Below are 17,977 nucleotides of genomic sequence, written 5' to 3'. Positions count from 1 at the left end.
AAATAGTCAGAGGAGGGACGTAATCTAAGATCTTTTCGATAACATAGACATTTGATAGCAAAACACGACAGTATATAGATGTTTATTGAACCTGCTGTAGGTGTATGTAGTTTTCATTTAGTTTTTCTTACATAAACATCCATGCATTTCTATCTACACAATTACGGAATGCAGTTAGTGAATCTATGAGACAAGACAACATCAGCCAAACTATCGTTCCAGGTAAAGGACACTACAAATGATTCCAGGAATGCTTCACAGGGTTTTAATAAGACTCGATAAGACTTGGTCCATGATAGTTTCAGGCTGATTTTTGAAACAATGACATTTCACTAAGAAGCTGAGAGACGTTCCAATGAAGATGGGAAAATGTTGATGTTCTTGGTTATCAGCTTCATTTCTCCTTGGTTGATTTTATCTGAAACAAGTTTTGTCAAAATTGTTTTATTGCATTATTGTCTTAATTTCAATCATTTCATTCAGTAACCTTATAAAACTTGTTATCATAAATGATGAACAAACATTAATAAGGTTTAATACTATTTAAGTTTAAAAATGCATCAGATTCTTCCTCTGTAACTCACCTTATGAAACAGTATGACCTATTATATGATTAATCTCAATAAATGAAGAACAAAATCTATGACTAGGACTGATAATCTTAAGTCGAACAATATTTTTAATGTCCCAAAAATAAAGTTTTTGTCTGACAGTGCCAAATCAGCATAAGATATACCAGTTAATCTGTTACAATCCCCATGCTAAAGCACTGTGGGCATTTCATTTGCTGACACAGCACTTATCAAAAGTTTTGTTTAAATACTCTGTGTTTCAAACCTTCTGTCTCCTGTGATGCTAATTCAGTCCATCATCTGCTCATCAACACTTTGTTTGTCATCATCACAGCTGATGAATTTGTTAATCATCTTTCACCTCAGATGTCAGCATAGGAGAACGTGAGGAGAGGAGATGTTTTCTCACACAGCTACTGTATCCATTTGCTTTTCAGGGTAAAACTTAAAGGCTACATACTGTCCCCAACTGACTCTCATATAGTAGCTATTTTTAAATGGCAGGTCATGCATGGTAGACTGATGTATTACCATGCTTGATTTTATACATTGAACATCTATATTTTCTCCGCAGGGTGCCAATCAAATAAGCATTTCAATCTGCAATTTTCTCAATTTCCCTTCACCCATTCTGTTTTTTTTTTTTTTATTCTAAATAGCGGTCTTGTTTAGATTTTAAGTCCATAATAAGGAATTGAGAATAAAAATGTTTACTTGGAATCATGGGTGGAATAGGAGGGATCATTAATCCTGTTCTTGCCTCTTGCCCACACATTCAAACCCATCACAACCACTCCCCCCCCCCCCCCCCCCCAGTGCTGAAGGTTGTCTTTGTTAAAACCCTTCAGTTTTTCCACTACATGCTGTTTGCATATAAATCAAAGCAAAGCACAACCTAAATGGTTACATACAAGTTCCAATGAAGAACTCTATCAACATAATGTATTTGTTTTGCGTAACCGAAGGAGAACCTCACAGGATGTAACATAATCAATCCCTAGTACTCAATGTAAATAAATACAATATAAATGTTTAAATGTTTCTTCGCAATTTCTCATCTGTTGGCTACTTGTCAAAAACTACAGGTATGTAAATACATTAAGGAACCCCTGTAAACTAGACTTCAAGACTGAAATGTCAGTCTGGTAGCTTGTTTTGAATATTGTTTTGGAAATTAAAACTGGCAAAGTGATGCTGTTTACTGCTTATTAGTGCTATTTTTGTTTTGCATCCAGTGTTGATAAGTCAATATCATGGTATCGCTTCATCTGCAAGTCACTCGTTACATGGACATTAGATCCAGCCGATCGCCTCATTAAACAGGCTGGCTTCTCAGAATTGTTTTTATGAATAAAAGACATGTTTCTAACATTACTTAGTATGAATGCTTAAATGAATATAACTGCATCAACTCTCATAGTAAATTGCTCCTTTACTCAGTTTGATTAATAACAGCCAGACAACTGATAATTGCTATGTGTGTCATTTTATTTGCAATAATTAACTTGATGGCTGTGTTATATTTTATCCCAAAATGCACCTGTAAGGCATTTTTTTGGAGAAGCTGCAGCTCATGCTTGTGACAGATGTGACATTCAGATCAGTATTCGGGTGACAGGTCAGTCAGGAAGTGACGCGCGTTATACTGCTGGCGGCAGAGGTCTCTGAGGAAGCTCCACCTGTTGACTGTAAAATTTCACACTCATGACGGAGACGGATGTTAGATGTCCAGGACAGACTTTCTTACGACTGTAGTCTCCTCTAAAGGTTACAAGATACATCCAGAGAATTCTGCTCATGTTTAATGGATCTGTGTCGCTGCTATTTATAATGCGCCTCAGCCAAGACTTCCCTTCAAACTGGCACTCCAGAGGTACCGCCACTGGGAATGTACCCAAGCACAGCAGGCGGGTGGCGGCTCTTAGCTGTCACGCTCCCGTCACGCCGCGCTGGCTCTGCGTGCTCCACTTAACCCAGCTAGACGGCTCAGTCGAGGTGCCTGGTTGTAACATCCCTGGTGAGCGATCGCACACTTTGAGAGGACACCTTCTCGCTCCTAAATGGGGTTTCTGTGTAAGGGTCACAACCAGCGTGCCACTCTTAGATGCCGGCTAGCAGAGCCTGTGGACTGGAGGGGTTTTCCGGTGGTACAGACAGGACAGGAAATACGCAGGAAATGACGTTCTTGCGTGTGTCCCCCCCCCCCCCGCCTTCTCTGAAATCCCCAATTTTGAACGTTTGGCCACTAGCAGGGAGTAGGCAGATAAAGTGGGGAAGATGCAAAGAGTGAGCTCAGATCAGGGGAAGAATGAATAAAACCGAGTCAGATTCAGTGAATAAGTGGAAGGAGTTCCACAAGTTAATGTTTAAATCAGGCATGAAGGGCGAATGTAAACAGTTCAGGCCAGATACTGTGCTTAAAATGGCCAGATAAGATTCACTATAAGAAAACTATGTCTACATGCTCTCCAGTGCTATACTCCTAGCAAGAACAAATACTGCCAGTGATGAAAAACCAGGCCAGTGATGTCTCCCTAGCGGTGGATTCTATTTATAGGAAGTAAATGCCGTTCCTCATTAGTGCCAAGGATGGTACTATACTGCCCCCTAGTGGCCACCAGAAGCCTTGCAGAAAATAGCAACCTGCAAGGGGGGAAAGGTATATATGCAGTCCTTATAATTATAGTACTTCAGTAAATCTCTTTAGCAAAAAAAATTAAAATGATGTGAACTAATACCTAAAAAGGATAAATACTGCCTAATTCTATTTAATCTTTGGTGGCAACGTCCACATGGGTAAGTATTGAAGTGCCTGTCTTTATAAAACAAAAACCCAAAATTTGTCCTATGAAACAAGGAGGGCATTGTTGTAATTATATACTTAGAGGATGTCATCTCACTCTGAGAACCGCAAACACTGAACTTTTCAAACACTGAATGCTTCAAGCAACGATTACTTCAGTGATTTCAGTTCCTTTAATGTTGAGGAGCCCTTTATATTAACATTCAACATATTTAGCAGACACTTTACACAAAGCAACATGCAAGTGAAGGAAACAGCACATTACAAATATACATGCTATCGGCATACTGTAAGTGTAGCTAGGCTGAGCTTCCGATGAATGTCCAGGTACAGGTGTAAGCAGGATTGGAGCAGAAGCTGCAGAATCTTCTAACAAAGCAAGAACCTAATAAGACTATACAAGGGTCAAAAATGGAACACAAAACAAAATCATTCAGGGAACTACTCTACTAGCATTGGGCCAAATGGGTCTTGAGGTGTTTACTGAAGGTGGAAAGGGAGTCTGATGACTGCAAGTGGTTTAGCAGCTCATTCCACCATCAGGGAACCACAGAAGAGACCCGTCTGGAGTGAGGGAGAGGAGGCAGCTCCTAATGCCATTGGTTTGCTAACCGAAGGGGGCAATAGGGCACATAGGTCTTATGCAGCTCCTTGATGGAGATGGGTGCAGGTCCATTAATGATCTGAAGGCCAAGGACTTGAACTTGATGACAGCACCAAAAAGGGAGCCAGTGAAAGGAGACAAGAGGTGTGGCATGAGAGCATTTAGGCTGAATGAATATCAGACATGTTGCAGTGTTTTGAATAATCTGCAGTGGTCTGACAGCACAAGCTAGTAGACCAGCACTAATTCCCCCGAGCATCATGTGACGGGTCAGCTCCACAGCCCCACCATGTGTCTAATGATAGATTACAGAGCCTTTGTATACATGGTCACTGGAAACCTCAAGACCCTATCCAGGATATGCACATGGAAGGTGGATAGATCTAGAAATTTTACAATGCAATATTAGTATAAAATGTAGTCATCCGTTTATCACAAAATTCTAAATATTAAATCTTACACTATGTCTACGTTGAAACTTGACTATGCTGATATATTTGAAAAATATACTCCCCTGACCCCATGCATAGTAAGGATTAAATATGCATGCACTGAAAAAGACAGCAAAAAATACATTCTTAAGGATGATGATAATTTTTAGCTAAAAGAATTTTTAGCTTAGCGAAATGTGCAAAATCCTGTTAGTAATTAGCCGCTCAAAGTTCAAAGAAAATTTAAAATAATGGCAGTGAGTGTCCAGCAGAGGGCGCCTATGGCAATAAGAGCAGGCTCAGCCCTTTCAGAGCGATGTAGAGTGATATGAGGGTAATGTCAGGAACCCCTGGACTCCCCAGGGCTGGATATGGATTTGTCTCATCCAGGATAACTCCGCAGGCTTGCAGCACAGTTTTGGCCTCGTTCGCATTGCTCCCCCCAAAAAGTCTGCTCCACGCTTCTCCTTCTGTCTTCTCAAAGACATTTTCCAGTACCTGCTCAACCTATAAGGACAACACAATTGTAATTACCTTTATCACAGTGGGATTTTGTCATTATGTGCATAAATAAAATTTTATCATGGTCCTGGACTTTGCCTCATAGGTGGACAATAAATAATTAAAACTACTTCAACACCTGGAAACAAAACCACAATTTGCCAAAGCTTCGGTCATTGCTGTCAATTAGAAATACAACATTCTGCCACCTAACTTAAGCTAAAAATGCTGCTTACTTATATATGCATAATGAACACACGTACACCTTCCTCTTCCAGGATAAAAAGGTAAAGGGGCCCAGAGGCTTACCGTGTTCAGCACCTGCCTCCGGACCTCTGGGTCCTGTCTACTGATCAGGGTCACGCCCTGCTCATCTATTTCTGCAAAACAACATGCAAACCAGATGGCTGACATAGTGACACAAAGAAAGCTACATGCAGAAGAACTCAACACAATCTCAGCGATGCCACGAAGGGGGAACGGGCACATGCACGCTATTGCTAGCCACACAACAGGCTGACACACACTGAGGTAAGCTAAGGAATGCTCTCGGCAGAGAGGATCACAAACAAACAGCATCCGCACAAAAAGCCAGCAGGGAACGTTAAATAGACAAGAAATTACTCACCATTCAGGGAGCTCACCAGCAGATTGAGCGGCTCGAGAAAAGGATGGTCACACTGTATGTCAAGATTGAGTTCCACCATACTCAGAAGTTGCCGCAGCTCTGACAGGAACTGTGGGGCGTCACTGTCTAGAATTGAGCTGTCCTCTGCAGACAGGAAACCTTCTTCAAGCTGCAAATATGCACATGAACTGGGTGACACACCCATATAGTCCGTGTGATGGTATCTGACATGGGACAAGTCAATACTCTGAGGTAACTGGTTGATAACTCATCGCCATTTATTATAGCTGCCAGTGCCAATATACCATACCAACATACATTCCAGTGCGAGATGATTCAAGTTTAAGGAGCACACTAGACCAGATCTACACAGTTGCTAAATATTTCCCCATTCTTTTGTCCAAAACAGAGGGTCACCGTCTTATGTTAGCATCGAATGCTAGAATATTAGCGTTCACTTCCATAAATCTGCATTACGAATCCATTCCGTTCAGCCATTCTCTAGTACTTTTCAAGTTCTGAGTTATCAGGAATGATTCGATACATCGTGATGTGCAATAGTACTAACAATGAATAATTGTGCGGGTACAGCTCGGGTACGGCTCGCATAATTTACAATGGAAAACTGTTTCTCCATTGGTACGGCTCAGGGAGGGCTTGGTTCTTGGTTGCAGTGGAAAAGCACCATTACTGCTTTGTCTTTGAGCCTGTATTTTCTGATAGCCGATTTTCGTTAGATGGAGTTCTTCAGCCGTGCTGTCAGTCTGACAACATATTATTTGTCTTGGAATTTCAGCCTCATTCCCTGGTTCCTGCTGTCATAACCAGCGAGGCAAAGGCACTGTACAGTAGTGATGGGCAAATGAAGCTTCATGAACCATTTGCTGTATTTTTTGAGCTCACTAGATGGTGCTCTTGGCTTGCTTTGGGGCATGCTTTGAGCCCTTTTTTGAACAGACAGCACCATCTAGTGGAGTCAAAAAATACATCAAATGGTTCATAAATATCATTTTGCCCATCACTACTGTACAGAAAACAATAAGACCCAAGAGGGATCAAAAAAGGGGAAAAGACAGAACGGGGACAGAGACAAGGTAACAATGTCAATGACAGTACTGGGGAGCACAGGACTGGGAAGCACTTAAATACTAGACTAAAGAAGGGGGGAACAGGAGGCAGCTGCGAGTGATTAACAAAAGGGGAAGGAACATGCCGGGGAGGAAACAGGAGGATCAGGCAAACACGGTGGGTGGGGTGTGACACCTGCTCCTGGTTCCTTCTGTTCTCCATATTAGAGCCCTTTTCTATGTACCTCTCTTCCTGGAACCACCTGTCCAGCCAACAGCCCCAAGTCTCAGTGATTACCAGTTTCCTGTAGTGCAATGTCCAATGATCTCAGAGACCATTAGTTTGTAAGTTGTGTTTTATCAAAGGTCCTGAGTTTACTCAATGACACTTAACACTAAAATCATGGCCCACATTCACCTTGAAAGCACAATCAGGAGAAGGAAAAACACAGACTGAGTCGTGTGTGGAAAACACACACAAAGAGTGTCTGGGTATCTGAGAGCACTTACAATGCGATCCAGCACATGGAGAGTCCGAGCACAACTCGATATTTTACACAAGGGACTCCAGATCATAATTTTCACATCATCGTCCATGTTCCTGAAAATCTGAAATGCATTTTCCACCTTCTGCTTCAGTTGAGAGAAGCCTACAGTGCCTAAAGTTTAACCAGACATGTGAAAGATGAACATTATGCATTCTCAATAAAAAAAAAAAAACAATAAATAATCAGGCCTCAGAAAATAATTTTGCACTGCAAGTCTTCAGCCCTTTGTACTGTGTTAAAAAGCTATATGCATCCGAGTGACCCAAGTGACCATGGCAAAAGGCCTGACCACACTGTGCTAATAATCATTAAAATGCATCTCGTTATCTAGCTATTCAAGACTCACCAGCAAGGCATTCTTCAGTAAATTCTCGCACTCCTGCAAGAAAAACAATTGCAATCTAAATTTTACTCCTTGAAAGACTCACCAAATTATTCTGTTGCAATACCTTTCGTCCACCTTAGGTATACTTTAGTTATATAGCCTTTCCTTGGAACTTGGACCATTTCAAAAGCCAAGTGTTGCAGCAGTAGCATTGCCCATCATTTCAGTAATGTTCATTTCATGTTCATTTCAGTAATGTTCATCCACAAGGCACAAATCTAAGTTTGAGGCTAATATTTCATGAAATATTAGGTTAAACGAGACTGAGTCATGGATGAAGCATATGCAGAAAAGTAAGCCTCAGCCCATAAGCCCGGAATATCAGTATACAAAATACCATCATGGTCCCAGATGTGTCTTTTCACCCATTCATCCTCTGCTCACAAAAAGGGAAAGGAGAGTGGGATCAACATATCAATCAGTGAAGTCTACTATCAGTCACACATTTCCTGCTGAAATTCAAACTACCGGCCAATAAAGGTCACACTTTTCAGGTTTTTAATACACTCCTTGTATCTGTCACTGGCTTGTACTGTTTGTCCGTTATTGTATGTCCATTCTTTAATTTTATCTCACTTCCTATGTACAGCAAGTAGAGCAAGTTAAGTACATATGTTTACTGACAAAGGACAAGTAACTTGGCTAAGCAAGTTAGGCCGATCACTTAATTTACACAAATATTTAATTCAACGCAATGCCACTACAAAGAAAAACTGGAAATATATCTCAATAATAACTAGACAGTAATGATTGCACTAAAGCTTGGGTTTATTGGAAAATAGAGGAATTCAGTAGCAGGGCCAGCTGTACACCAAAGAGGCACCAGAACTCACCTTTTACGAAGTCTAAGGGGATCTTCTGCAGTTTGAACCCCAACACACTACCTGCGTCCACATTCAGCGTCTTCGTACTTTCTACCTTAAGGCTGCTATCTGCCTAAGAACAGGTAGATCCAAGCTCATCTTAGATTTATATCTATAGATTTATGAATAATGAGCAAGATATCCAATTCACTACAAGGGACACTGTTCATATTATTGTTTTTCTGAATCAAAAGGTGATCTTATAAGCAAGGGAATGGAAAGGGGGGAAAGAGAGAATGTGCCATCTGTCACTTTCACTGGGGCTCGGCAATATAGCAAAACATTTTATCACAATAACTACGCAATTTTGATAATTATCACTACATAATTTATTAATCATTCTCAATAATCATTCAATATTTCTTTACATTGAGGATCCATTCATTCTTAAAATTCCATTAGGATTCTCCTTAAACAGAATGACATATTGAATGCACTGCAAACTGAAATCTAATTTTAATAAATAAATCATACAATAATTATGATATAATAATTAGAATGATTTCCATATAATAATTTTTCATAGTAGGGTGTAATACTAATAACACTGGCTCATTGCTCCTGACAGGGCACACACTTCACATTGCTAGTAGAGTTGCCACCCACCTGGTATTGAAAAATAAAATGCTGTGTCCCGTTTTGAACCGATATGGGACGCAATTGAAAGTTGCAACAATAATTTTTAGTGTCTGTGACTAAGCGCTTGTATTGTGTATATTGTCCTGGAGGGCAATGCTTCGAGTGGTGCAATTAATTTGTAGTATTTCCAGTTTTATTCAGCACCAGCCTGTTGCGTGTTGTAGACTCCTTTAAATTCCCAAAGTGCATCCACATCACCACCGTCTCTTTACTTTATCTACAAATCTCCTTTTTAAAAAGATGATGCTGAGCTCTTGCTTTCTTTAAGAGACACTGAAGTTTCCTCTGAGGAAGCGTTTATTCCCCCTAGCGTGACTCGTGTTTAGAAGCAGAGCAGCAGGGGTGCTCAGCTCACTCAGTAAACCTTGCCATGTTTTTTTGTGCATAGTTTGTCCATCTTCAAAGCACTCTGGTTATCAGCAGGCCTGGTCATTTTAATCAGTGCTGACAAATGTCGCCTCTCACATTCATAATTATTATCATTTCATATCGAACTTTCATCAAGCATTGGTGCCATTGATATAGAAGAAAATTTTATTGTGATAATTATCGTTTTATCGTCGAGCCCTAGCTTTCACACCTTTCCATTGCCCACATGGTTACATGCACATTCGAAAAACAAAAACCCATAAAACAGTGGCATTGTGGGATTACCGTGGCAATTTCTTGCAAGGAGAACTTTGCACTGCCTGTAGCTTGATTGTTCCGCTTCAGGTACAAAGGATTCTTGGTCTTGAGAACATCAAAGATCACGCCGAGTCCTACAACTTTGGGATTTTTCTTCAAGGTCATGATCACTGGGTGACGATCGTCGAATTTGCTTTAACAACAAAAAAAATTCAAGAGATTTATTAACTGAAGGGAACTTTAGATTAGGACAATACATATGTGAAAATCAGATTAACTATTTAATAAAGAAGAAAGTAAAAAAATCAAGGTTTTGTTTTTGGACAAAAAATATTTATATCCAGATTTTGGACATTTTCTCATACTTTAAAAAAAAACTGAATAAATAGGTACATTGCATGGTACAATTATATAAATCAAAAGAAAAAGCTAGTTCATTCAAAGGAATTTTCAACTGGCATATTCTGAATGAAATCAAAACTTCCCATGAATCTAGGTTATGGTACATACTGTATGAACACACTATCCTGTGAAGAACCTAAAAATAGGGCCTTCCGGCTGTCACGGACAGGGTCAGGACAGAGGGTGTGCCCCAAGCAGCCCAGTGGCCAAGTCAGAGGTACGCTATGGTCGCACGCCGGTCCGGCACACTCCCGAATGGGTGAGGTCGCAGTGTTACCCAATTAGCCACCATGCCCTCAAAAGCAGCAGCATGTGCAGGAAATATTTGCGGGGCCACTGTTAACACTGACAATCTTCTAAGAAGTACTGAGGAGGAGGAGAAACGGGAGCAAGACAGAAAATCCAGGAGCAACACCCAACGATGTCGTTTCTAACAGGATAAAAAAAAGGAAAAGAGGAAAAGGCATCATGAGCCGACATGCTTCCTGTTTTCACAGTAGAATGACAGCCCACTTCCAAAACCGAAAGAGCAAGGAGTGAAAATATAAAACAGGACCCATCAGAAGAATGTCACATATGACTTACTTTTGAAAATGTTCACTAAAATATTGGGGTTACATTCAAAAATCCTTTTGAGCCTTTTTGTCATAGTGTTTGGGTTTAAATAAAGCTGGAGTATGAGAAAGATCTCGGTGTGTATGTTGATGTCTCCATGTCCCTCTCTCTCCAGTGTGGGGAAGCAATTAAAAAGGCCAATAGGTTGTTGGGTTACATTTCTAGGTATGTGGAGTTTAAGTCAAGGGAGGTGATGTATGATTATACAATTCCTTGGTAAGACTCCACCTAGAATACTGTGTGCAGGTTTGGTCACCATACCTTAAGTAGGACATTGCTGCCTTAGAAAGGGTTCAACATAGGGCTACAAGAATGATTCCTGCCCTTAGAGGAATGTCTTATGAGGAGAGGTTAGCTGAGCTGAATCTGTTCAGCTTCGCGCAAAGGAGACTAAGGGGGGACATGATCCAGATATATATGGTTCTAACAGGTCTGCATGCTGTTCAACCAAATATTTACTTCAATATTAGGTCAAATACAAGAAGTCATGGTCATAGAACATTTTTAAATGGATTTGAGAAAGCACTTCTTTACACAGCGTGTAGTTGGAGTATGGAATAGTCTTCCTGGTAGTGTAGCGCAAGCTAAAACCCTGGGTTCCTTTAAATTGACAATAGATAAGATTTTAACAACTCTGAGTTATTAGTTAAGTTTCCCCAAATGAGCTTTATGGGCTGAACGGCCCCCTCTCATTTGTAAATTTCTTATGTTCTTAAATTACTTTTAAAATAATACATAATGATACAAAGAAATACTAATATAAACTAACACCGTAGTCCTTAGTAAATAGGATACAAACTGACCTATCTTGCATGGCTCTGTGAAGTTTGGTATAGTCTATCCAAACACTCTCCAGTTTGGAAAAAAGATCACTGGAACGATTCAAAGTGCAGCTGCCTTCGACACCGTCTCGGACAAAATTTGATTTGCTCATAAAACGCAACGCAGCCTCCGCATTGGCCTTCATGTTCACCGTAGCGACGTCGAGTTGAGACGATCCACCTAGGATGAAAACAAAGAACCCAGGGAGAGTCACTGCTATTCATGTCTCATCCTTCCCACTGACATTCCAAGGAAACCTCCTACTAAGAGAACTGTAACTCAAATGATTTCAGTAACATATGAATTAATAAATGTTATAAAACACAAAAGCAGTTGAAAATCTACCAAAAATAAACTATAGGCAAATTCAAATTGTCTTTTGGTGGTGTTTCCATAAGTTATGCTGACAAATCATTTGCTTTTGCTCAATATCATCTCTATGGCATCCAAACTATTCCACGCAGAGGAATAGCAAAGCTTGCGAGGTTTTGTTTTCTATGACAGAGTAACAATGTTTTAGCCAAATTTATTGGTAAACTCCATTCAACACATCATGGGCGATGAGCCCCCTACAGCATTTTACTGTATACCATGGTATATCATCTAATGAAAAGTTAGATATCACCCAAGCCTAATCTCAAACAAGCACATCATTGCATGCAAGGTCACTCACCAAAATCCACAGTATCACCACGCAAGATTAAATCCGCTACACTCACTGGTGTAGGGTGGTACTCCGGCACATAAAAAAAAAACAGCCTTGAAGTCTTCACAATCTTCACCACCGTCAACACGTCTATTTTTTTGGAGTCATAGGCACTGACCACTGGTTTCAGCTCACCCCTTGGATCCAGTTCTTTCACAATGTTCCGAGCGGCGTCTTTAAACATTGTTACGGCCTGTGAGATTCTAGACTGCAGATGCAAAGAAAAGCAGAAAATATGAGACAAAACAAAAAAAGGAAAATTACAATTGATATTGGTTAGTAATTTTCCCTGAGCCTCACTACATACTATGGAGGGAAATCCCGGACATTTTTCAAAAGGAATTGCAAATTGCATTTGCAATTGCATTTTCCATATGTGGAGGCATAAAGTGTGACATAATTCAAATGCAATTGCAAATTTTGCATTACCGTTTGCTTTTTCGATTTCGCGAACGAACACTGACTGCAACATTTCAAATGAAAAAGCAAAGTCCATTTGCAATTGCATTTCCCATGTCTTACAAGGGAAATCCCGGACATTTTTCAAAAGGAATTGCAAATTGCATTTGCAATTGCGTTTTCCATATGTGGACGCATAAAGTGTGACACAATTCAAATGCAATTGCAAATTTTGCATTACCGTTTGCTTTTGATGTGTAAACTTTTGGTGTGTAAACCTTGTACAGGTAGTTGGCAGCGTATTTGAAACAGCGAAAATAACGGGACTGAATATTGTAAAGCAGAAATAAGAGGACTGAATGTTACTGCTTGAATAAAACACATGGAATATTTCCAACTGAATTTGTTCTTTTGAAATTTATTTTGAGGCGAAATTAAATTAACTGAATTCATGTGGTTGAATTATAAACTATGGAAGCCCATTTCCGCCAGTAAAAGAGAAAAAAAATTAAATAGAAAGTCGAAATAACGAGATGTAAAGTCGTAATTACGAGATAAAAAAATCGAAATTACGAGATAGGAAGTCATAATTACGAGATAGAAAGTCATAATTACGAGATTAAAAATCGAAATTATGAGAAACAAAGTCATAATTACGAGATAAAAAGTCGAAATTATGAGATACAAAGTCATAATTACGAGATAAAAAGCCGAAATTATGAGATACAAATTCATAATTACGAGATAAAAAGGCGAAATTATGAGATACAAAGTCATAATTACGAGATAGAAAGTCGAAATTATGAGATACAAAGTCATAATTACGAGATAGAAAGTCGAAATTATGAGATACAAAGTCATAATTACGAGATAAAAAAAAATCGAAATTATGAGATAGAAAGTCATAATTACGAGATACAAAGTCATAATTACGAGATAGGAAGTACGCATGCGCTCCAGTCCAGCTGAAGACCTGTCTTCGCCTCATTGGCGTCAATGTGGAGAGACGCAGTTCAAACGTAAGCCATTAGAAGTGGTGCTTTTAAATGTTAGATACAACTGGCAGACTGTAAATCCCTCGTTTCACTACATTATTGTTAGTTTTGCTGGACTGAGTGTCTTGATCTTATTCAAAGTTCAGCATCTCTTCCAATGTGAATGGGAACTGAATGATCCAAACCATGTGCAATTGTAGTCCTCTCCACTGCTGCTACAATATTGCACACCTATTCAACATATCTGTACATATTTTATTATTGATTGTAGTTTTCCTTCTTCTGACTGCTGATACATTTTGCATAGATTGTATTCATTGTAAATATTACTGAATAGTTTCCCTCCTATTGTCTGCTTCTAAAAGTATTTGCAGAAATCTGGACACTTTTTTATATACAACTTGCTGGAGCTTAAATGCTATCTTGATATGTACATATATTCTAAGCACATGTTATTTTTTGTCACCCAGCATGATACAACAATGCACATTTTATTTCTTTTTTATATCTTTATTCTAGAGTTTTTATAAATATAGTATGTTCATAAATGCTTTTTGTACGTGTCTTATTTGTTCTTTGTTTTGTAAATGCTGGAGCCAAGTCGTCTCGTCTTTCTCTCTGTATACCTGTTGTGCAATATTGTAGCAGCAGTGGAGAGGACTACAATTAATGCAATGACGGCAATTAGAGCAAAATTATATAGCAAAAGGTAGTGTTAAGAATACCATTTGAATCATGGGATAATTTGGCTCCCATTAACATTGGGCGAGATGCTGAGGAGAGAGTCTGCAGCTTCAGGTTCCATGGGGTGACCCTTAGTGCCAGAGCCATAAGTCAGCTGGGCATGCAGCAGCCGTCACTAAAAAGGCACAGCAACGACTGCACTTCCTCAGGCACCTAAAGAATGCTGGGATGTAATTGCTCAGAAATGCATTGTGACCCATAGAGAATGGAGTGTTGGTGCCACATTTAGGAGGTGATTATGAGAAAATGCTACAGTAAAAATTCACCAAAATCAGTCTGCTTACACTCTGTTATACCTACTATAAGATGGCAATGGCAGATTTTTGGGACGTTTTGAAATGAAAGAGCAGGGGCCTGTAGAAATAGCTGAAAAAAAGAAGCATTTACTGTAAGGTGGACCTGAAAAATCCGAATAAGTAGCTGCGAATAAGTAGCCAACTTCAGCCTCAACTCAACAGTATGTAAGGCTGAACTTTGAATAAGATCAAGACACTCAGTCCAACAAAACTAACAATAATGTAGTGAAACGAGGGATTTACAGTCTGGCAGTTGTATCTAACATTTAAAAGCACCACTTCTAATGGCTTACGTTTGAACTGCGTCTCTCCACATTGACGCCAATGAGGCGAAGACAGGTATTCAGCTGGACAGGAGCGCATGCCTACTTACTATCTCATAATTATGACTTTGTATCTCGTAATTATGACTTTCTATCTCATAATTTCGATTTTTTTAATCTCGTAATTATGACTATCTCATAATTTCGACTTTCTATCTCGTAATTATGACTTTGTATCTCATAATTTCGACTTTCTATCTCGTAATTATGAATGTGTATCTCATAATTTCGGCTTTTTATCTCGTAATTATGAATGTGTATCTTATAATTTCGGCTTTTTATCTCGTAATTATGACTTTGTATCTCATAATTTCGATTTTTTAATCTCGAAATTATGACTTTCTATCTCGTAATTATGACTTTGCTATCTCGTAATTTCGATTTTTTTATCTCGTAATTACGACTTTACATCTCGTTATTTCGACTTTCTATTTCATTTTTTTTTCTTTTTTTTCCCCTTTATTTTACCAGGAAGTCCCATTGAGATATAAAATCTCTTTTACAAGAGAGACCTGGCCAAGGTAGCAGCCATACAAAACGTAAACATATACATGACAATAAAACATTAAACCGTAAAACAGAAGAACAATTGTTTTTGCACAGTGGCTTCTCAAGCAAAACATTGACATTCCTCAGTCACTGTACTATTTATGATGATCTTAAAATCCTTTAAAGATATTAGTGTTTGCAATTTAAGAGCTTTTTGAAGGTTGTTCCATGACCATGGTGCGTAATAAGAAAATGCTGTTTTGCCAAGGTCTGTCAGGACCTGGGGGACATACAAAGGCAACCACTTGGAGGCACGCAAGTGGTAGCTATTGGAGCTGATGCAGAGTAGGGTACTGAGATATTCTGGGAGTTTACCCAGCAAAGCTTTATAAACAAAAATGTACCAATGCCGTTTTCTACGGATGGTTAATGACGTCCAGCCAACTAAGTCGTATAAAATGCAATGATGAGTGAGGGATTTTGCATTTAAAATAAAACGTAGAGAGGCATGATACACTGAATCTAGGCTCCTTAACGTAGAGGAGGCCGCATGCATGTACAGCATATCACCATAGTCTATCACAGGTAAAAAGGTAGCTTCCACTAGTCTTTTCTTTGAGGCAAATGTAAAACATGATTTATTTCTAAAATAAAAACCAATCTTCATTTTGAGTTTCTTAACTAAATTAGAAATATGTATATTGAATGAAAGCTTTTCATCAATCCATATTCCCAAATATTTATATGAAGAGACCCTTTCAATCACTATGCCATCAGTAGTAGAAATGTGCAAATTATCAAAATTTTGTGAGAATGCTTTTATAAAAATCATAAACTTTGTTTTCTGGGCATTTTTACTGGCGGAAATGGGCTTCCATAATAAACATGCACTTTAAAATACGTATGTTTTGTAACTTAATTTTGGATTATTCGATAAGTGTAATTCAACGAGTTTTATTTCATCAACGACTTTTGTCATTAATTTACAGTACTTCCACACCCCTCTTGGTCGTCGACTGCGAGTGACGTCACTCCCCATACAATCACGCCTCACAGTATAGACCCACCCCTGACCCAATTGTAAGACATGGGAAATGCAATTGCAAATGGACTTTGCTTTTTCATTTGAAATGTGGCAGTGTTCGTTCGCGAAAGCGAAAAAGCAAACGGTAATGCAAAATTTGCAATTGCATTTGAATTATGTCACACTTTATGCGTCCACATATGGAAAATGCAATTGCAAATGCAATTTGCAATTCCTTTTGAAAAATGTCCGGGATTTCCCTCCATAACAGTCTCTCCAGGGTTGGGGGATTGATTCACACTGTCGCCCCCCTCCTGTATTGCACAAGCTTCCTCAGGGTACCACCCTAGTTTGCTGGAAATACCCCTTATGATGGGGGTTTTGACGACTGTAGAACTATCGTTACTTTATATCTTTCCATCGGTTAGTCAAACGACTTTCATTCCGACACCCATTAGGATGACATGAATAAGTGAGGATCAAACATTTCAGCATTTTTAAAAAAAAAAATTCTTATCCCCAACTTTATATACCAAGAAAACGATGTACTGAAAACTTGCCCTTTTCAAATGTAACAGGACAGCACCAGTCAGGACAGACCCAGAGCTGTGTCAAAGGCAGGGAACTACGTTTATTTCCCAAATACTAAAAGTACTGAGACAAGAGATTCAAGAAATGCTGCTTCCGCACGTGATCTTATGTTACTTATCTATTACTTAAGACATTGAGAATACACTAAGGCTTTAACTATTCTTGAAGCAAAAACAAAACATGTACGCTATACTGCATAAATTGTATTTTTTTTTTTAAAACAACGTGGATTACATTGGGTGCTGGCTTCGAGCACATCTAGATGCTTTAGTAAACTATCAAAAAGACATTCCCGCAAAACGTCAGTCTGCTAACGGCAGTTCGTGGTATGCAGGAGAAAGACTTGGCAAGAACTGAAAGGCAGAATGCAGAAAAAACCCAAAAATCATGATTATGTATTATAGATTGAGTTATATATTACAAACAGCACATAGGCTATTTGTTACTGTTCGTATTAAAACCCATCCCGCTCCACTTTCGTGGAGAATATGAAGCCTGCAGTGTAGAGGATGTTTTTCTCCCGGCTGCGATCATGACTCCACCCGCATAAACCTAAATGCTATACGGACTGGGATCAGCGGGGCAATCCGTTTATACACGTCTGCCTGAAAAAGTAAGTGTATTAATACCGATGTGTATGGGGGGGGGGCTGCTGCCCCATTTTGTACGAGAGTGAATAGATGGTGGTAATTGTCATTATCCATCAAGTTTCACTCTTTTTAAATAAATTTAAATATTTACCTGGAAACGTAGACGTGACCTCCAGGCTACAGATTGCACCAACTGAGCCTGCTGAATCCGACGCTGAAGTTGCTGGTCCTGTTTACAGTAAAATAAGTTCTTTGGCGATGAAGTATATGACGGGGCTGTGCCGGAAATGGGCGCTACGCCGTCGGGGCTACT

The 17,977-nt window shown here is 39.2% G+C and overlaps 1 protein-coding gene across 1 annotated transcript; it reads right to left on the bottom strand.

The window, feature by feature from the left end:
• Nucleotides 1–3,529: 3,529 nt before the first annotated feature.
• LOC111845143 (gasdermin-A2-like) lies at nt 3,530–17,972 on the bottom strand. The gene is made up of 11 exons (XM_072712475.1): nt 17,816–17,972; nt 12,181–12,421; nt 11,489–11,687; nt 9,696–9,861; nt 8,373–8,475; nt 7,877–7,915; nt 7,501–7,533; nt 7,117–7,265; nt 5,540–5,708; nt 5,221–5,291; nt 3,530–4,917 (listed from the first exon to the last, which is right to left on the bottom strand). The coding sequence occupies exons 2-11, from the start codon at nt 12,395–12,397 to the stop codon at nt 4,690–4,692; spliced, it is 1,374 nt and encodes a 457-aa protein (XP_072568576.1). The 5' UTR covers nt 12,398–12,421; nt 17,816–17,972; the 3' UTR covers nt 3,530–4,689.
• Between the last annotated feature and the right edge of the window lie 5 nt (nt 17,973–17,977).

Source organism: Paramormyrops kingsleyae, chromosome 5 (assembly GCF_048594095.1).
Source record: "Paramormyrops kingsleyae isolate MSU_618 chromosome 5, PKINGS_0.4, whole genome shotgun sequence".
Classification (NCBI taxonomy): Eukaryota; Metazoa; Chordata; class Actinopteri; order Osteoglossiformes; family Mormyridae; genus Paramormyrops; species Paramormyrops kingsleyae.
The sequence above is the reverse complement of the archived record's forward strand: the minus strand, read 5'-3'. Positions and strand labels throughout refer to the sequence as shown.